The sequence below is a fragment of the Salmo trutta genome, chromosome 5 (assembly GCF_901001165.1).
Source record: "Salmo trutta chromosome 5, fSalTru1.1, whole genome shotgun sequence".
NCBI classification, from domain to species: Eukaryota; Metazoa; Chordata; class Actinopteri; order Salmoniformes; family Salmonidae; genus Salmo; species Salmo trutta.
In genome coordinates this window covers 47838274-47860295 of record NC_042961.1, presented here as the reverse complement: position 1 = coordinate 47860295, position 22022 = coordinate 47838274, and the positions used below count along the sequence as shown (strand labels likewise).

Here is a 22022-nt window from a genome sequence, read left to right as displayed (position 1 = left end):
ATGAGGAAGACCAGCTTCAACAAGTGAAAGGACAGCACTATTGATGGTGACCCATGATCAAGTCATACTGTAGATTATGGTTTAATTGACGTTGGGTTTAATACTATGCCATGGGCTGTCTGTGTTATTTCCTGTGAAGCAGAGCGCACGTGCAGGCAGACTTAACATTCTAATACTCACTGTTACTGCCCCCTTGCGGGGAGAGTAGGAAGTATTTCGCTTTTTGGACAAATTGTTAAAATATTTAAATGTAACATTTTAGTCATTTAGCAGATGTTCTTATCCAGAACGGCTTACAGTAGTGAGTACATACATTTTCGTACTTTTTTCCCGTACTGTTTTGTGTGTTGCAGTTTCACCGTTTAATCACTTTGCTGCATAAAGGCTAGACACATCATTTATGACAATGTTATGACATATAAAAGTAGTTCCATTACAGCTAAAGTAGCGTAGATAGGTCAGGTGCATTTCTTATGAACATTAATATTAATGATTAATTGAGTTCCTATGAACATTATCACTAATATTAATGATTGATTGGGTTCCTATGAACATTATCACTAATAATAATGATTGATTGGGTTCCTATGAACATTATCACTAATATTAATGATTGATTGGGTTCCTATGAACATCATTCATGATTGATTGTGTTCCTATGAACATTATCACTAATATTAATGATTGATTGTTTCCCTACCTATACAGGTAAAGATTGAGCTGCCAGTCCATGTTCATGAGAAACACCACATCCTCTTTACCTTCTACCACATCAGCTGTGAGATCAGTACCAAGACCAGCACCAAGAAGAGAGAGGGAGTCCAGTCCCTGGGTAAGACTAGGAGCGGTGTTTGTGTGTGTGTGTGTGTGTGTTTTTTTGTTGTTGAGGGTGTGCGTGTGTATGTTAGTGTATTTGTTTTGAGTGTGTGTATCTGCCATCTACCTCCATTACCTTAGCCGTCCATCTCTCTGTAACAGTGGGCTACTCCTGGGCCCCTCTGTTGAAAGACGGCAGGATGCAGTCTATAGAGCTACAGCTGCCTGTGTCTGCCACCCTGCCCCCTGGATACCTGTATGACAAGACCCAGGACGCCAAGAAGGTACAACCCTCTGGGCACTGGAGAGAACCTGGGGTCAGGGAAGAGGTTTCTCCTGCTTGTATGCTAGTGACATATGACGACTGAGAGGACATTGATTAAAACATTTGGAGAACGATATTATGAAAAACTATTAGGGGTGTAATGGTACACGTATTTGTACAAATCCGTTTGGTACGGGGACCTCGGTTTTGTCCGCGCTGTGAACCCGAATGAGTACATTAAAAAAATAAAAAGAATTACTAAATCAAACAGTAGGCCTATAGGCTATGCCTACTCTGCGTTGTAGGCCTATGCCTCTTGAGTAAGTCTGAGCTGAAAAAAACCCATTTCAGGCTATTCCATTAAAACAACTGCATCATCTTTGCACGTTGTAATAAAAATTTGAATCTTAATTGATGCATTCCAAATTGTCCTTTTGTGAGGCGCAGCCGGGAACTAAACTCAGCAAAAAAAGAAACGGGATGAGCCTACAGGAAGGGTACCAGATGAGGGAGGAGGATGTCTTCCCTGTAACGCACAGCATTGAGATCGCCTGCAATGACAACAAGCTCACTCCGATAATGCTGTGACACACCGCCCCAGACCATGATGGACCCTCCACCACAAAATCGATCCTGCTCCAGAGTACAGGCCTCGGTGTAACGCTCATTCCTTCGACAATAAACGCGAATCTGACAATCACCCCTGGTGAGACAAAACCGTGACTCGTCAGTGAAGAGCACTTTCTTCCAGTCCTCTCTGGTCCAGCAACGGTGGGTTTGTGCCCATAGGCGACGTTGTTGCCGGTGATATCTGGTGAGAACCTGCCTTACAACAGGCCTACAAGCCCTCAGTGCAGCCTCTCTCAGCCTATTTTGTGCTTTCCTGGTGTAACTCTGGTAGTTGTTGTTGCCATCCTGTACCTGTCCCGCAGATGTGATGTTCGGCTGTACCGATCCTCTGCAGGTGTTGTTACACATGGTCTGCCACTGCGAGGACGATCAGCTGTCCGTCCTGTCTCCCTGTAGCGCTGTCTTCAGTGTCTCACAGTACGGACATTGCAATTTATTGCCCTGGCCACATCTGCAGTCCTCATGCCTCCTTGCAGCATGCCTAAGGCATGTTCACGCAGATGAGCAGGGACCCTGGGCATCTTTCTTTTGGTGTTTTTCAGTCAGTAGAAAGGCCTATTTAGTGTCCTAAGTTTTCATAACTGTGACCTTAATTGCCTACCGTCTGTAAGCTGTTAGTGTCTTAACGACCGTTCCACAGGTGCATGTTCATTAATTGTTTATGGTTCATTGAACAATTTACATTTAAGTCATTTAGCAGACGCTCTTATCCAGAGCGACTTACAAATTGGTGCATTCACCTTATGATATCCAGTGGAACAACCACTTTACAATAGTGCATCTAAATCTTTTAAGGGGGGGGGGGTTAGAAGGATTACTTTATCCTATCCCAGGTATTCCTTAAAGAGGTGGGGTTTCAGAACAAGCATGGGAAACAGTGTTTAAACCCTTTACAATGAAGATCTGTGAAGTTATTTGGATTTTTACGAATTATCTTTGAAAGACAGTGTCCTGAAAAGGGCCGTTTCTTTTTTTGCCCCCCCCCCCCCCAAAAAAAAGGTGCAGACCCCGAATGCACCTTAAACAAAAACCCCACAAAACAACCCCAAACTTGAAGGGAGGGTGGCCACCGTCAACAACGGTCCCTGTGCTACACCCACCCCCCTCCCAATCCTCCCACTACGGAGGTGGCTCTGGCTCTGGGCGTAGCTCCCGTTCCGTAGACTCTAGGCTGGGGAGCGTCGCTGGAGACTCTAGGCTGGGGAGTGTCGCCGGAGACTCTAGGCTGGGGAGTGTCGCTGGAGACTCTAGGCTGGGGAGTGTCGCTGGAAACTCTAGGCTGGGGAGCGTCGCTGGAAACTCCGGGCTGAGGAGCGTCGCTGGAGACTCCGGGCTGGGGAGCGTCGCTGGAGACTCCGGGCTGGGGAGCGTCGCTGGAGACTCCGGGCTGGGGAGCGTCGCTGGAGGCTCCGGGCTGGGGAGCGTCGCTGGAGGCTCCGGGCTGGGGAGCGTCGCTGGAGGCTCCGGGCTGGGGAGCGTCGCTGGAGGCTCCGGGCTGGGGAGCGTCGCTGGAGGCTCCGGGCTGGGGAGCGTCGCTGGAGGCTCCGGGCTGGGGAGTGTCTCTGTCGGTTCCGGGCTGTAGGCCGTTGCCAGGAGCTCTGGACTGGGGGACTGTCGCCGGAAGCTCTGGACTGGGGGACTGTCGCCGGAAGCTCTGGACGGGGGACTGTCGCCGGAAGCTCTGGACGGGGGACTGTCGCCGGAAGCTCTGGACTGGGACTGCGCACTGGAGGCCTAATGCGTGGGGCTGGCTTAGGAGGCGCCAGACTAGTAACCGCACCACAGGGCTAGTGCGAGGAGCAGGAACAGGACGTACTGGGCTGGGCAGGCGCACTGAAGGCCTGATGCGTGGGGCTGGCTTTGGAGGCGCCAGAACAGTAACACGCACCACAGGGCTAGTGCGAGGAGCAGGAACAGGACGTACCGGAAAGGGCAGACGCACTGGAGACCTGATGCATGGGGCTGGCTTTGGAGGCGCCAGACTAGTAACATGCACCTCAAGGCTAGTGCAGAGAGCAGGAACAGGACGTATTGGACTGGGCTGACGCACTGGAGGAAGAGTACGAGGAGCAGGAACAGGATACACTGGGCCATGAACCCTCACCGGCGGTCTGATGCTTGCAACTTGCATCACCGGTCCTGGCTCGATGCTGGCTCTAGCATGACACCTGTGAGGAGCTTTCACCAAGCGCACCAGGCTGTAGCTGCGCACTGGCGATACCGTGCGTGTCTCTGCATGGTGCTTGCTTGATCTGTCGCTCTTCATAGTTAGCACAGGTGCTCCTTCGTGCCCTTTCCGCTAGTACCTCTCTCCAGAATCTCGCGTCAAGCTCCTCGCTTGATTCCTTGACTGGCTCCTTTTTTGCTCCATGGCTCTCTCCTGTACGCCCGGGAAGTTAGGTCAGGGCTCCCCTCTGACTCAGCCCAACTCCCCGTATGCCCCCCCCCCAAAAAAACTATTTTGGGGCTGCCTCCTCACCTCCTGAAATGGTGGATATAATGCCTCATACCTCCGTCGTTCCCTCTTAGCTTCCTCCAGCTCCTCCTTCGGCACTGGTACTCCCCAGCCTGGCTCCATGGACCCTTACCATCGAGGATCTCCTCCCATGTCCATGACTCCAAATACCTCTCCTGCTGCTCCTTCCTCCGCTGCTTGGTCCTTCTTTGGTGGGTGGTTCTGTCACAAGGGTCGTAATTGAGTGGACCAAAACGCAGCGGGTAAAGTGCTCATCTTGTTATTTTATTAAAGAAAACACTTAATCAAAATAAACAAACGACAAAAACAGTCCAGTAAGGTGCACAGACTATACTAGAAACAACCACCCACAAAAACCAGTGAAAACAAACACAACTAAATATGGCCTCCAATTAGAGACAACAACCAGCTGCCTCTAATTGGAGGTCATTGACAAAACTCATATAGAAATAGAAAAGCTAGATTTAAACAGAATATGAAAACTAGAACCTAAACCCACAATACCCAAACACACAAAACAAACACCCCCCTGCCACGCCCTGACCAACTATAATGACAAATAACCCCTTTTACTGGTCAGGGCGTGACACAAACAGGTAGTACCCTCTCTATATAAGCAAACCAATGCAAAAGTTTTTAATGAATTGGCCAATGCACCATTGGGCGCTTAGACCCAATGCAGTGAAAATACATATTTTCCTGTGTTCTATATATATATTTCCACACTGAGGTTGGAATAATTCTGTGAAATTGTGAAAATGATGCTAATGCCCTTTTAGTGTAAGAGCTGTTTGAAAAGACCGCTTGAAATGTCAGCCTGTTTTGGTGGGATGGAGTTTTGGCCTCCCTGGTGACATCTGAAGGAGGCAGTGTCATGGTGCATTCGTAACCAAGTAGGAATTAGGAATTTACCACATACGACTGGGATCTTTGTGACCGGTCATCTAACTCGGAATTCCATCTTTTAAGAGAGACGATTTTCTGACCTGAAGTTCACAGTCATGATTTGACCTCATTTTTTTCCCAGAGTTCCCAGTTGTCTTGAAAGCACCATAACATCCCAAGCATCCGCTTTCCCACATGGTGACCTCTGACCTCACCTACTAAGGAAATGGCCTCTATAACAGCATTTTCGGCAGTTAAATGCAACAACAAAACATTATTTATGAAGAGCAATTTAGTCGTGTTTTTTTTTTTTTTACTCTATATTTGTTTACAAGCATGATAGCTGTACTTTTGGTTCATAGTTGACACAGCTTGTTGGCCATTAGCCTGTCTGCATTTCTCAACAAAGCACAAGAAATCGCTGTCAACTCCACCCGGTGAGTCTTGACCCCTGACCCTATGACGTTATCATGATCTGACCCCATGAAATAGTGACGTAGACATCGTCATAGTTTGTGAATGTGAGTTATAGTTCCTGACCAAAGTCAATTGATTTGAAATGTTTTTTTGGAAGCGTTAATGGATGTAGGTTGAGGAAAGTAACCATAATATTCGAATTCTTCAGTGTGATTATACACGTCGTTTCCCGGTGCCATGAAGAAGGACTGGAAAACTACCTGCGCTCTTTTCTGAAGGTATAACGTCAGGCATCATACACACGACAGTCGATAATCATTTTGGGGCTCCCGAAATGGCGCAGTCTAAGGCACTGCATCTCAGTGCTAGAGGTGTAACTACAGACACCCTGGTTCGAATCCAGGCTGTATCACAACCGGCTGTGATTTGGAGTCCCGTAGGGCGGCGCACAGTTGGCCCAGTGTTGTCTGGGGTAGGCCGTCATTGTAAATAAGAATTTGTTCTTAACGGATTTGCCTAGTTAAATAAAAGTTCAATTTAATGAGCAGAATCAAGGCCTGGTCCTTGTCTTACTCATGAATGTAAAGATGGGTAATGCATTTTCAGTTGAAAGTTACTTTAAGTTCATTCATTTCTCATTTGGGGTAATGTTCAACATACCATGGGAAGTGATAATGTGAAGGTTGGGTATTAATGCCTATTTCTGTGTGGTGTCCCCAGTATGTGTTTGTGTCTGGGAACTCTGGGACCACTCATGAAGTCCTGGCCACCGCAGTTACAGCCATCCTCAAACAGACAGCGTATTTCAACACCAGCAACAAGCTGCTCAAGGTGTGTGTGTGTGTGTGTGTGTGTGTGTGTGTGTGTGTGTGTGTGTGTGTGTGTGTGTGTGTGTGTGTGTGCATTTGGATCCCCATTAGCTTTTGCAGGAACAGCAGCATGCGCACACTTTTTTACTTGTCACATTCAAGCAAAAAAAATGTCAATTCCCATACTGACCAGCAGGTATCACTGCAGCACATGCAACTGAACCAGCCACTTGTTCCTTGAAAGGGAAAGTGGATTCCCTACATTCTTGTGTCACTAATAAGCATGTTTTGACAACCCACCATGTTTTCGAAACAATTACTTTTGAGCAGTTTTCTATTGTCAGTACACCCAGGATTCCTGCACACGAAGCCGGTATTATAAAGCCCATATTATAGAACCCATTGATGTTTTTTTTTGTCACACTGTTGATATGATCTTTCTTAAGAATTGTGCATCCATAATGGAATCGCATTCCCTTTATAGTGCACTACTTTTGACAAGGGCATTATGCAGGCCTCTGGCCCAAGGTAGTGCACTATGAAGTAATAGGGTGGCAATCGGGACGCTGTCTAAATGTTTCACAATTGAGCAGTAGGTCCAACTTCTTCTGTCCCTCTTCCTCTTCCTCTTTTCTAGTATTCTTGGTTCTTCTTTGAGACAATGGCCAAGTCCATGGCCCAGTACCTCCAGGAGGGCAACAGGATCAAGGTTGGTACATGTTCTATTCTGATTAGGGGTTTATCTTGTGTCCCACATCGAAGATAGTACACACACCCACACAAATTAGACATTCCTGCTGACAAGCCCTCAGGTGGAAGGGAACAGTTAGCATTATTGCTATGCAAATATTTATCATGTGGTGCTGCAGTGTTACATTTCACACACTCTTTCCTCACTGCAAAAAATGTGGCAATGAACACTTCCTCATTCTACAGATATGCAAAGTTCAGTTGGTGATAAGGATATTCCTGCTTGTACTCTTATCTTGGCAACAGTTTAGAAATAGGCCCAGTAAAATCCAGACTTACGCCTCTACTACAGATAAACTAAGGTTGCTGAAATTGACCACAATTTTAATATAATATTCACTAATACATTTGAGGATTTTACAAGCTGTGCACATTTTAGTGAGTCATGTTTCATCTCTTAGGCTGTTGTGAAATAAATCTATTTCTCAATGACCAGAAGAGCACACTTGTTCCTTCCTCCCATCCTATTAGTTAATATAAGATTAGTTTATCAATCCACACACTTTATACCCATAGAACATCCATTGAGCTCAATTGGAAAATTCCCAAGTTAAGATTCAGCCCTTATTGATCTGAATTGTCGCTCGGCCCAGAGGTTCACATGCCCCGGGTCACCATCTTGTCACCATCTTGTCGACATCTATAAATGAGTGTGTTGTGTCTTACCAGATGCCCCGTGCCCAGAGGTTTCCAGACCGTTTCCACCAGGTGCTCCAGTCCTTGCTCTTGTCCATCATGCCTCACATCACCATCCGCCATGTTGAGATCCCAGAGGAGGCCCGCTGTGTCAACCTCAGCCTGGCTGGCTTCATCAAGGTCAGGCCCCTATACAGTGCCTGAACCATACACTACAGGCCCCCATATATTACAGTACCTGAACCATACACTACAGGCCCCCCATACAGAGCCTGAACCATACACTACAGGCCCCCATACATTACAGTACCTGAACCATACACTACAGGCCCCCCATACAGAGCCTGAACCATACACTACAGGCCCCCATACATTACAGTGCCTGAACCATACACTACAGGCCCCCATACATTACAGTACCTGATCAATACACTACAGGCCCCCCATACAGAGCCCGAACCATACACTACAGGCCCCCATACATTACAGTGACTGAACCATACACTACAGGCCCCCATACATTACAGTACCTGAACCATACACTACAGGCCCCCATACAGAGCCTGAACCATACACTACACGCCCCCATACAGAGCCTGAACCATACACTACAGGCCCCCATACATTACAGTGAATGAACCATACACTACAGGCCCCCATACATTACAGTACCTGAACCATACACTACAGGCCCCCATACATTACAGTACCTGAACCATACACTACAGGCCCCCATACATTACAGTACCTGAACCATACACTACAGGCCCCCCATACAGAGCCTGAACCATACACTACAGGCCCCCATATATTACAGTACCTGAACCATACACTACAGGCCCCCCATACAGAGCCTGAACCATACACTACAGGCCCCCATACATTACAGTACCTGAACCATACACTACAGGCCCCCATACATTACAGTACCTGAACCATACACTACAGGCCCCCATACATTACAGTACCTGAACCATACACTACAGGCCCCCCATACAGAGCCTGAACCATACACTACAGGCCCCCATATATTACAGTACCTGAACCATACACTACAGGCCCCCCATACAGAGCCTGAACCATACACTACAGGCCCCCATACATTACAGTGCCTGAACCATACACTACAGGCCCCCATACATTACAGTACCTGAACCATACACTACAGGCCCCCATACAGAGCCTGAACCATACACTACAGGCCCCCATACTTTACAGTGCCTGAACCATACACTACAGGCCCCCATACATTACAGTACCTGAACCATACACTATAGGCCCCCATACATTACAGTACCTGAACCATACACTACAGGCCCCAATACAGAGCCTGAACCATACACTACAGGCCCCCATACTTTACAGTGCCTGAACCATACACTACAGGCCCCCATACATTACAGTGCCTGAACCATACACTACAGGCCTCCATACATTACAGTACCTGAACCATACACTACAGGCCCCCATACATTACAGTACCTGAACCATACACTACTGGCCCCCCATACAGAGCCTGAACCATACACTACATGCCCCCATACATTACAGTACCTGAACCATACACTACAGACCCCCATACAGAGCCTGAACCATACACTACAGGCCCCCATACATTACAGTGCCTGAACCATACACTACAGGCCCCCATACATTACAGTACCTGAACCATACACTACAGGCCCCCATACATTACAGTACCTGAACCATACACTACAGGCCCCAATACAGAGCCTGAACCATGCACTACAGGCCCCCATACATTACAGTGAATGAACCATACACTACAGGCCCCCATACATTACAGTGAATGGAACCATACACTACAGGCCCCCATACATTACAGTACCTGAACCATACACTACAGGCCCCCATACAGAGCCTGAACCATACACTACAGGCCCCCATACATTACAGTGAATGAACCATACACTACAGGCCCCCATACATTACAGTACCTGAACCATACACTACAGGCCCCCATACATTACAGTACCTGAACCATACACTACAGGCCCCCATACATTACAGTACCTGAACCATACACTACAGGCCCCCATATAGAGCCTGAACCATACACTACAGGCCCCCATACATTACAGTACCTGAACCATACACTACAGGCCCCCCATACAGAGCCTGAACCATACACTACAGGCCCCCATATATTACAGTACCTGAACCATACACTACAGGCCCCCCATATATTACAGTACCTGAACCATACACTACAGGCCCCCCATACAGAGCCTGAACCATACACTACAGGCCCCCATACATTACAGTGCCTGAACCATACACTACAGGCCCCCATACATTACAGTACCTGAACAATACACTACAGGCCCCCCATACAGAGCCTGAACCATACACTACAGGCCCCCATACATTACAGTACCTGAACAATACACTACAGGCCCCCCATACAGAGCCTGAACCATACACTACAGGCCCCCATACATTACAGTACCTGAACAATACACTACAGGCCCCCATACATTACAGTGCCTGAACCATACACTACAGGCCCCCATACATTACAGTACCTGAACCATACACTACAGGCCCCCCATACAGAGCCTGAACCATACACTACAGGCCCCCATACATTACAGTACCTGAACCATACACTACAGGCCCCCCATACAGAGCCTGAACCATACACTACAGGCCCCCATATTTTACAGTACCTGAACCATACACTACAGGCCCCCATACATTACAGTACCTGAACCATACACTACAGGCCCCCATACATTACAGTACCTGAACCATACACTACAGGCCCCCATACAGAGCCTGAACCATACACTACAGGCCCCCATACTTTACAGTGCCTGAACCATACACTACAGGCCCCCATACATTACAGTGCCTGAACCATACACTACAGGCCCCCATACATTACAGTACCTGAACCATACACTACAGGCCCCCATACAGAGCCTGAACCATACACTACACGCCCCCATACAGAGCCTGAACCATACACTACAGGCCCCCATACATTACAGTACCTGAACCATACACTACAGGCCCCCATACATTACAGTACCTGAACCATACACTACAGACCCCCATACAGAGCCTGAACCATACACTACAGGCCCCCATACATTACAGTGCCTGAACCATACACTACAGGCCCCCATACATTACAGTACCTGAACCATACACTACAGGCCCCCATACATTACAGTACCTGAACCATACACTACAGGCCCCAATACAGAGCCTGAACCATGCACTACAGGCCCCCATACATTACAGTGAATGAACCATACACTACAGGCCCCCATACATTACAGTGAATGAACCATACACTACAGGCCCCCATACATTACAGTACCTGAACCATACACTACAGGCCCCCATACAGAGCCTGAACCATACACTACAGGCCCCCATACATTACAGTGAATGAACCATACACTACAGGCCCCCATACATTACAGTACCTGAACCATACACTACAGGCCCCCATACATTACAGTACCTGAACCATACACTACAGGCCCCAATACAGAGCCTGAACCATGCACTACAGGCCCCCATACATTACAGTGAATGAACCATACACTACAGGCCCCCATACATTACAGTGAATGAACCATACACTACAGGCCCCCATACATTACAGTACCTGAACCATACACTACAGGCCCCCACACAGAGCCTGAACCATACACTACAGGCCCCCATACATTACAGTGAATGAACCATACACTACAGGCCCCCATACATTACAGTACCTGAACCATACACTACAGGCCCCCATACATTACAGTACCTGAACCATACACTACAGGCCCCCATACATTACAGTACCTGAACCATACACTACAGGCCCCCATATAGAGCCTGAACCATACACTACAGGCCCCCATACATTACAGTACCTGAACCATACACTACAGGCCCCCATACATTACAGTACCTGAACCATACACTACAGGCCCCCATATATTACAGTACCTGAACCATACACTACAGGCCCCCCATACAGAGCCTGAACCATACACTACAGGCCCCCATACATTACAGTGCCTGAACCATACACTACAGGCCCCCATACATTACAGTACCTGAACAATACACTACATGCCCCCCATACAGAGCCTGAACCATACACTACAGGCCCCCATACATTACAGTACCTGAACAATACACTACAGGCCCCCCATACAGAGCCTGAACCATACACTACAGGCCCCCATACATTACAGTACCTGAACAATACACTACAGGCCCCCATACATTACAGTGCCTGAACCATACACTACAGGCCCCCATACATTACAGTACCTGAACCATACACTACAGGCCCCCCATACAGAGCCTGAACCATACACTACAGGCCCCCATACATTACAGTTCCTGAACCATACACTACAGGCCCCCCATACAGAGCCTGAACCATACACTACAGGCCCCCATATATTACAGTACCTGAACCATACACTACAGGCCCCCATACATTACAGTACCTGAACCATACACTACAGGCCCCCATACATTACAGTACCTGAACCATACACTACAGGCCCCCATACAGAGCCTGAACCATACACTACAGGCCCCCATACTTTACAGTGCCTGAACCATACACTACAGGCCCCCATACATTACAGTGCCTGAACCATACACTACAGGCCCCCATACATTACAGTACCTGAACCATACACTACAGGCCCCCATACAGAGCCTGAACCATACACTACAGGCCCCCATACTTTACAGTGCCTGAACCATACACTACAGGCCCCCATACATTACAGTACCTGAACCATACACTACAGGCCCCAATACAGAGCCTGAACCATACACTACACGCCCCCATACAGAGCCTGAACCATACACTACAGGCCCCCATACATTACAGTACCTGAACCATACACTACAGGCCCCCATACATTACAGTACCTGAACCATACACTACAGGCCCCAATACAGAGCCTGAACCATACACTACAGGCCCCCCATACAGAGCCTGAACCATACACTACAGGCCCCCATACATTACAGTACCTGAACCATACACTACAGACCCCCATACAGAGCCTGAACCATACACTACAGGCCCCCATACATTACAGTGCCTGAACCATACACTACAGGCCCCCATACATTACAGTACCTGAACCATACACTACAGGCCCCCATACATTACAGTACCTGAACCATACACTACAGGCCCCAATACAGAGCCTGAACCATGCACTACAGGCCCCCATACATTACAGTGAATGAACCATACACTACAGGCCCCCATACATTACAGTGAATGAACCATACACTACAGGCCCCCATACATTACAGTACCTGAACCATACACTACAGGCCCCCATATAGAGCCTGAACCATACACTACAGGCCCCCATACATTACAGTACCTGAACCATACACTACAGGCCCCCATACATTACAGTACCTGAACCATACACTACAGGCCCCCATACATTACAGTGAATGAACCATACACTAAAGGACGGACATAATACAAAATACATTATCGCTGCTCTGAAAAAGGAATACTGTTGATATTGAGAAGGTCTTGGTTAAAGACCAAACTCCCTTCTGAAACTAGCGATAATGTGTGGTGACTTCAGTAAATCAGGTGCTGTATATGAAATATGTTCTTGGTGTGCTTAGTTGGTAAGTCCTGGTCTTCTTAATGCCCTGATCTGTGCTTGTCTCCGCAGCGCTGTCTGACCTTCATGAACAGAGGCTTTGCCTTCAGCCTGGTCAACGACTACATGTGTGCCTTCACACTCAAAGACCCCAAGGTACTCGACACCAACCACAGTACCAACCACAGTACCTCTTCAATTGTTGATAATTTTATTATATACACATGTATATTATATAGGTACTGTACAATAACACTTCTGCTATTGTTGATCATGTATCATTAATGCAACTTTGGAACTAAAACAGCCTGCTGTACAGGCTTCTATAGACAGGAAATGCACATTGAATGTGCCCTACATATAAAATAAGAGCGTGCTATACGGGATCATGAATGATAATAGTATAATTATACAGGCTATACAGCTGTGACTAACATAACACATAACAAAGCCTTTAGCGTGTGGCCTCTAGCAATCCTTCAACATGCCGACACATTTGATTAACACTATATTATCAGCCTTACCATATTTGACTAACAAATAACATGTACACCCATTTTTTTATTAACCCTCTGATTGCCGGTGGCTCTACAATGTTTTGTCCCTGGGATTCAAAATAATCTCTATCTCAATTCTTTTCATTTGTAGGATGAAAATAAACAATTTGTTTCTGGTCATCTTGAGTTCCAGTACGTGTGTTGTCTTGGGAGTTGTTTTATAATGCTAGAGGGGTTTGTTGACTGACAGGTCTTGACGGAGATGAAGTTTGACTTCTTGATGACGGTGTGTAACCACGAGCACTACATCCCGCTCAACCTGCCCATGGCCTTCGGCCGCACCAAGCTGCAGAGAGTACAGGGTAAGGAGCTCCTAATCTTACGCCATGCTTCTCTGTTCTATCAGCTACCTACCTGCATTTGCTCCATGCCGGTGCCACCATAGAAATAAGAATGAATAGAAAGGGAGTCACCATTCAAGTCAACGATGGCATAATGGGTGGATTGGCAGCCATTTTTGAGTGTACCCATGCCAAGAAGTCAAGTCAGGAAGTGTACCCTTTAATCTGTGTTGTGTTTTGTTGAGTCAACTCAACTGGCATTAGAAAAAATACATTCCATTGCATGAGCCACATCAGTTAGCATCATTTGAATGAACATTCTACATTACCATGGCAATCCAGCATCAGTTGATAGAACATTCCAAAATACCATGGACATGATTGCATCCCAATACCAGACAGCCATTGTGAGTATACAGTACCAGTCAATTGCCAGGGTTAGAGCTTCCAAGTCCGTTCTATTCATTCTTATTTCTAGGAATGCCACACACAAAACCATCTATTGCTAAGGTGCATAACTCAGGCCTTGTTCTGCTGTTTATGCTGGTTTTCCTTTCTCCCTAGTCACTTAAAGGGAAACTTCACCATTTTTCAACCTCATATTCATCCTCAATATGAGTTTGAAAAGTGGTGAAATTTCCCTTTTAATGTATCAATTAATGTAACTGACGGAAAAAAACAACTTGCAGTACAAGGACCCTTGAGGACCAAGTCTAATACAGAGCAGACCATGTGGAGTCTAGCAAAAGGGGGGTTGTTAAATTAATTCTATGATATTTACCACAGCCACAGTATATTCTGGTAATAGTACTGCATGCTATGTTCATTTATTTTACTCATTTGTTCTCCTCCCTCTTGTTTTGCTTGTGGTTGTCAGATTTTATTTCGTACGCGATGGAGCTTTTTGGCGCAGTAGGTAGGTGATGCCTCCATAACATCAACCGCCACATTTGCAGTTTGAACGCCAACTGAGTCGGCATGCAACTAACCCACTTCTACTACCTCCTTCTATCCAGGAAACTCCTAACTCTTCATGATTGCTAAAATCCGTACCGCCTGCTTGGACCAATGTTTTGCGGCCTGGAGTTTGTCACACTTGCTGTCTTTGAACGTGGAAATCTGACTTTTCTCTCTTTTGATGTTTTGACTGATGATTTCAGACAAGGGGAGAGTATTTCTTGCTGCCGCTGCATGAGGGACTGCTACCGTACATTCTCTCTCTCTATTCCTCTTTTCCATTTTCTCTCACTCTCTCTCTCCCTCTCTCTCTCTCATTCTCGCTCTCTATTCAACTCTTCCATTTTCTCTCTCTCCCTTCCTCCCTTGTTGGCTGCTTTTCCTTCACTCTGTAGTCCAACTCATCCCAAACCATCTCAATTGGGTTGAGGTCGGGTGATTGTGGAGGTCAGGTCATCTGATGTAGCACTCCATCACTCTCCTTCTTGGTCAAATAGTCCTTACACAGCCTGGAGGTGTGTTGGGTCATTGTCCTGTTGAAAAACAAATGATAGTCCCACTAAGTGCAAACCAGTAGGATAATGTATTGCTGCAGAATGTTGTGGTAGCCATGCTGGTTAAGTGTGCCTTGAATTCTAAATAAATCACAGATAGAGTCACCAGCAAAGCAACCCCACACCATCACACCACCTCCTCCATGCTTCACGGTGGAACCACACATGCAGAGATCATACATTCACCTACTCTGCGTCTCACAAAGACACGGCGGTTGGAACCAAAAATCTCAAATTTGGACTCATCAGACCGAAGGACAGAATTCCACCGGTCTAATGTCCGTTGCTCGTGTTTCTTGGCCCAGTTTCTTGGCAAGTCTTTTCTTATTGGTGTTGTTTAGTAGTGGTCTCTTTGCAGCAATTCGACCATGAAGGCCTGATTCATGCGGTCTCCTCTGAACAGTTGATGTTGAGATGTGTCTGTTACTTGAACTCTGTAAAGCATTTATTTGGTCTGCAATCTGAGGTGCAGTTAACTCTAATGAACTTATCCTCTGCAGCAGAGGTAACTCTGGGTCTTCCTTTCCTAATGTGAGCCAGTTTCATCATAGTGTTTGATGGTTTTTGCGACTGCGCTTGTTCTTGAAATTTTCTGGATTGTCTTAAAGTTATGATAGACTGTCATTTCTCTTTGCTTATTTGAGCTGTTCTTGCCATAATATGGACTTGGTCTTTTACCAAATAGGGCTATCTTCTGTATACCACCCCTACCTTGTCACAACACAACTGATTGGCTCAAACGCATTACGAAGGAATGATATTCCACAAATTTACTTTTAACAAGGCACACCTGTTAATTGAAATGCATTCCATTTGACTACCTCATGAAGCTGGTTAAGAGAATGTCAAGAGTGTGCAAAGCTGTCATCAAGGCAAAGGGTGGCTACTTTTAAGAATCTCAAATATAAAATATATTTTACTACATGATTTCACGTGTTATTTCATAGTTTGGATTTATTCACTGTGATTCTACAATGTAGAAAATAGTAAAAATAAAAACCCTTGAATGAGTAGGTGTGTCCAAACCTTTGACTAGTACTGTATATCAAAACATATTATACAATTACATGTAGAAAGTGTTCATGCTCTCATAGGTGTTTCCCTGGTTAGAAGGTGGTGGTGTTTCTCTGATTTCTCTAGTTAGAAGGTGGTGGTGGTGTTTTGCATTGGAGAAAAATGTTGCAGAGTCGGTGTGTTCAACATGTGATGTTGTCGCATTTCTCCCTGTAATTTGTCAGGCATGTCATTCCATGAGTGAAACAGGATATCTACCATGTCACTTGAATGCTACCATTCAGTCCCATGTTAAAGAGATTGGTTGATTGAAATCATAGATGCACCCCTATATATTAAAGCAGGGTAGACTACACCTGTTGCTAGTACCCGTGTGTATTTCCGATGTAGTGCACCTCTTTTCACATTGGGTATTGGGACAGTGACATATTTTTTTGTTTTGGCTCTGTACTTTGGATTTGAAATGATACAATGACTATGAGGTTAAAGTGCAGAATGTCAGCTTTAATTTGAGGACATTTTCATCCATATCAGGTGAGCTGTTTAGAAATCACAGCTCTTTCTGTACATAGTCCCCCCCCCCCATTTTAGCAGACTAAAAGTGTCACGTCCTGACCAGTAAAGGGGTTATTTGTTATTGTAGTTTGGTCAGGACGTGGCAGGGGGTGTTTGTTTTATGTGGTTCGGGGTTTGTTGGGCTATGTACTTATGTAAGAGGGGTGTATGTTTTATGTGTTCCGGGGTTTTTTGGTCTATGTTCTGTGTTAGTGTATTTCTATGTTCAGTCTAGTCTATGTTTAGTTCATTGGATTGACCTTCAATTGGAGGCAGCTGTTCCTCGTTGCCTCTGATTGAAGGTCCTATGTATAGGGGTGTTTTTGTAATGGGATTTGTGGGTAGTTGTTTCCTGTTTTGTGTCCGTGCACCTGACAGGACTGTTTAGTGTCGTTCGTTGTTTTGTGTACGTGATTTGTTTGTTTTTCCTTCTTTTGATTTAATAAAGAAGATGAGTATACACGTTCCCGCTGCACCTTGGTCTAATCCTTACGACGCCCGTGACAAAAAGTATTGGGACAAATTCACTTACGTTTATTAAAGTAGTCAAAAGTGTAGTACTTGGTCACATATTCATAGCTAGCACGCAATGACTACATCAAGCTTGTGAATCTATGAATTAGTTGGATGCATTTACTGTTTTGGTTGTGTTTCAGATTATTTTTGGTCAATAGAAATGAATGGCAAATAATGTGTTGTGTCATTTTGAGGTAATTTTTCTGTGTAAATGAGAGTAGAATATGTTTCTGAACACTTCTACATTCATTTGTATTCTACCATGATTACAGATAGTCCTGAATCAATCGTGAATAATGATGAGTGAGGAAGTTAGACACACACAGATCATACCCCCAAGACATTCTAACCTCTAATTTCAATAACAGGGGAGGTTATCTTTGGGGGATATGATATTTATGCCTCTAACTTTCTCACTCATCATTATTGACAATTTATTCAGGGTTATCCGTAATCATGGTAGCATCCACAATAATGTAGAAGTGTTTAGAAACATATTATATTCTTATTTACAATAAAAATTGCTCCAAAATGACACAATACTTTATTTTCTATTGACCACAAATTAATTTGAAACACAACCAAAACAAACAAAATCCAACAAATTTGTAGATTCACAAGCTTGCTGTAATCATTGCGTGCTATGAATATTGGACCAAATACTACACGTTTTACTACTTTAATGCACATGTAAGTGAATTTGTCCCAATATTTTTGGTTCCCTAAAATGGGGGGGGACTATGTACAAAATGTGCTGTAATTTCTAAACAGTTTATGGATAAAAGTCTGCACTTTAAATTAAGCTGACAGTCTGCACTAACTTTATAGTCATTGTATAATTTCAAATCCAAAGTTCTGGAGTACAGAGCCAAAACGACAAAAAAATTGTCACTATCCCAATACTTTTGGAGCTCACTGTAGTGCACTGTTTTTGGCCAGGAAATAGGTTGTGATTAAGGATATGACCTAACCATGTTGACCATTGACCCCAGACCAGAGCCTGGAGTCTGCGCTGACCGAGGAGTACTGTAAGAACCACTTCCTAGTGGGTCTGCTGCTGAGGGAGGTGGCCGAGGCCCTGCATGGGTCACCAGAGGTCAGACAGCTGGCCGTGGCCGTGCTGAAGAACCTGCTTATCAAACACGCCATGGATGACCGTTACACCCAGAACAAGGTAAGGAGGAAGGGGAGACAGACAGACAGACAGCTACACCCAGAATGAGGTGAGGGGGTGACAGCAGACCTGCCAACCTGCAAGCGTTTTGCGTACCATGCATGCAATTTGACGTCAAAGTACGCCTGTACAAAAAAATTACCTAAATTACGCAACAGTAGGATTCTAGTTGGCACATTGTGGTTTTTGACTCATCCATCTGAAGTTGGAGCTGAGCCAATCAGACAACTTGGGCGAGGAGAAAAATCTCTAGCTCTCCACTCCAGCCTTCCCCCCCTGTAGTCGTACTATTTTCCTCCCTCGAGCTGGATGGTAGCTCTCCACTTCGTAGTTACAGACTACTTTCTTATCTTGATTCAGGAGAGACAGTGAACACTCCTTACTCTAGGAGCTAACTACAAAATAATAGTGGCAATGTGCTTGACTAACACATACAATTGAGGAAAATGTATTTGGAAAAAGGGTATAGAAAAACAGGGGAATGAACTGTTTTCCAAATACATTTTCCTCAATTGTATGTGTTAGTCAAGCACATTGCCACTATTATTTTGTAGTTAGCTCCTAGAGTAAGGAGTGTTCACTGTCTCTCCTGAATCAAGATAAGAAAGTAGTCTGTTATGCAAATCCATACTGTATCAGCCTTGTAGATGCAAATAGTCACTGGTAGCCAAGCATTGCGTTTGCGATAAAGGCCAGCTTTCGAATAGTGTTCCTCTCATCGTACAGTAGATGCGTTTTGGTTGACATGGGCTGTGATAGTGTCAGATGGTAGTGTTGACCAGTATGTTATGTGTAGTGCTGAGCGATTAGTGCTTATTGAGGTCAGTTCGATTTCGGTTAGATTGTTTTTTAATAATCACCATTTTCGATTTCGGTTTAGATTATTTGGGTTGAATGCTGTAACAGCACAGAATAAAACAATGAATACAAGTCCCATGATGCTAGTGACGGTCCATTACTGCTTATTACTTATTAACCATCATTTATTCACTTTACTTTAATCAAATATTTCAGTTGTTGTGTATATTACATTTGTTTTATTGATGACTTTATTATTTAAGTCCAAGTCATCATCTCATCTCTATAGAGCTGCTGCCTATGCTTTCTGACAAAAACACTTTTGTAGTTCTTCAAAGTAAATAATGCATACTTTTATAACTGCTGAATACCAACTATCAATCACTTAGATCATGTATCATGATCATGCCTGTTGCAAACTACACCGCCCTACTAAATTGCACAGTTCATGTGTTAGTCAAGCACATTGCCACTTATTTTGTAGTTAGCTCCTTAGCTTAGGCATCATTACGACAAAGGTAGTTAGCTGCAGCGTTTATCCGACGGCTGCATTGGCCGTGCGCCGTTTACGGTGATACGGCCTCTGCGGAAGTCACGGGATTTATACAGTTAATGACAGCTATAACTTGAGATTGTTGGAAAACCTGTAAAATTATAATAACTTCATTATTAACTTGATGTTACTCTATTCATCCCCCCCCCCCCCTTCTGCATGTCAGAACCAGCAGGCTCGGATCTGTCTGCTGTACCTTCCACTGCTTGAGCTGCTCTACCAGAACCTCAAGCAGCTGTCTGCCCAGCAGCACACCTCCAGCCCTGGCCTGGGCTTCACCGTGAGTCCCCCTCTACCCTCCATCCCTGGAGGTCCTGACTTACTCTATCTAGTCTCATGATATATCAATCATATATTGACGTTTTGGAGTTTTAACTGAACATTTGAATTGTGATTTTAGTTTGTTTCCTGAATTTACTGAAATGAAATTGATCCCAACCCTATGGTTGTCCCTTGCTTTTACAGGGTTCCAGAGGTGACTTGAGATCAACCAGCTCGACGGACAACCGCAGGACCAGCACCGCCATCGATAAAGACCACGGTCAGTGGGACATCTGTCCTCAATGTGTTAACCCCTCATTACTGTGTGTTTGCCTGTGTGGTAGAGCAGGCGAGCAGACCCTGTGAGAACGGCATTATGTTCCATAAAAAAAAAAACATCAGAGCAGTAATATGTTATTGTCCATTTGGTTAGAACAGAAATTTTCCTTCTGCTTTTTTCCCCAAACCCACACACCACAGGACCTGGTGAGGGGAGGACGTGTGGAATGGAGTAAGTAAATGGAACAGTATTAAATACATGGAAACCAGAGGATCTCTTGAAACCATCTGTTTGATACAATTCCATCCATCCCGTCCTCCCCAACAGGGTCAACCACAATGCAGCGCCTCTGGATATATATTTTTGCTGTTAAATGCCTTGCTCGAAGCCACAATGGTTGTGTTATTAATGACACAAGATGCCCATTCAATCCCCACTTCTTCTGTATCTCCTGGCCTGGGGCTTGAACCAGCAACCTTTCTAACCAGTCCACCTCTATAACCTCTGGGCTACCTACTGCTACCTACCGCCCTCCAAATTCATTTGAGAAGCTATGTAAACATGTTTCTTTGTTCTCCCCAGGTCCAGGAGATCAGAATGGCCACCTGGTGAGGAGGGAGGACTCCAGAGGATCTCTGTTCATAGACCCTGGCACTCCAGCCAGCTTTGAGGTAAGAGACAGAGGGAGGGTGGAGGATTGCCCAATACAAATCAAACAGAAATGGCACCCTATTCCCTATATAGTGCACTACTTTTGACCAGTGCCCATAGGGTAGTGCACTGTAAAGGGACTAGGATGCCATTTGGGACACAACCAGAGAGAATGCCCTGGGTCATGTTCAGTGGGGAACATCGTAGCAACAGTCAAATATTGATTTTGATGTTTCACATCCTGTTCAATTTAAAAATAAACATGGTTCTTATACCTTGTTTTCTCACACTGTGGTGAGACAGACGGACAGAGAGAGAGAGAGAGACAGCAGCCTCATCTCCTTTGTTGTTTTTCCAGTCACGTATTGACGCTTGGGTCTTTCTCAAACACTTGAAGGCCGTTATATACTATAACTGTTGGTTCACATAATTAAAAATATGCTATCCAGTGTCTTGACTCTCTGCCAGCGTTCTAGAAACATGTTGGATTGAGATCAGATGAAGAAAACCAGTCATGTAATAAGACAAGAGCAGATGTCACTCTGCTTTCAATCATC

The 22022-nt window shown here is 45.2% G+C and overlaps 1 protein-coding gene across 1 annotated transcript in view; it reads left to right on the top strand.

Annotated features, from left to right (window-relative positions):
* LOC115194307 (dedicator of cytokinesis protein 11) overlaps nt 1-22022 on the top strand; it is a 108449-nt gene that overhangs the window by 22969 nt on the left and 63458 nt on the right. The window contains exons 17-28 of the mRNA XM_029753926.1: nt 709-832; nt 979-1100; nt 6210-6320; nt 6936-7007; nt 7718-7864; nt 13387-13470; nt 14062-14173; nt 15030-15068; nt 18741-18922; nt 20440-20553; nt 20739-20814; nt 21397-21485. Coding sequence (XP_029609786.1) covers nt 709-832; nt 979-1100; nt 6210-6320; nt 6936-7007; nt 7718-7864; nt 13387-13470; nt 14062-14173; nt 15030-15068; nt 18741-18922; nt 20440-20553; nt 20739-20814; nt 21397-21485 — 1272 coding nt within the window. The remainder of the gene's footprint in view (nt 1-708; nt 833-978; nt 1101-6209; nt 6321-6935; nt 7008-7717; nt 7865-13386; nt 13471-14061; nt 14174-15029; nt 15069-18740; nt 18923-20439; nt 20554-20738; nt 20815-21396; nt 21486-22022) is intronic.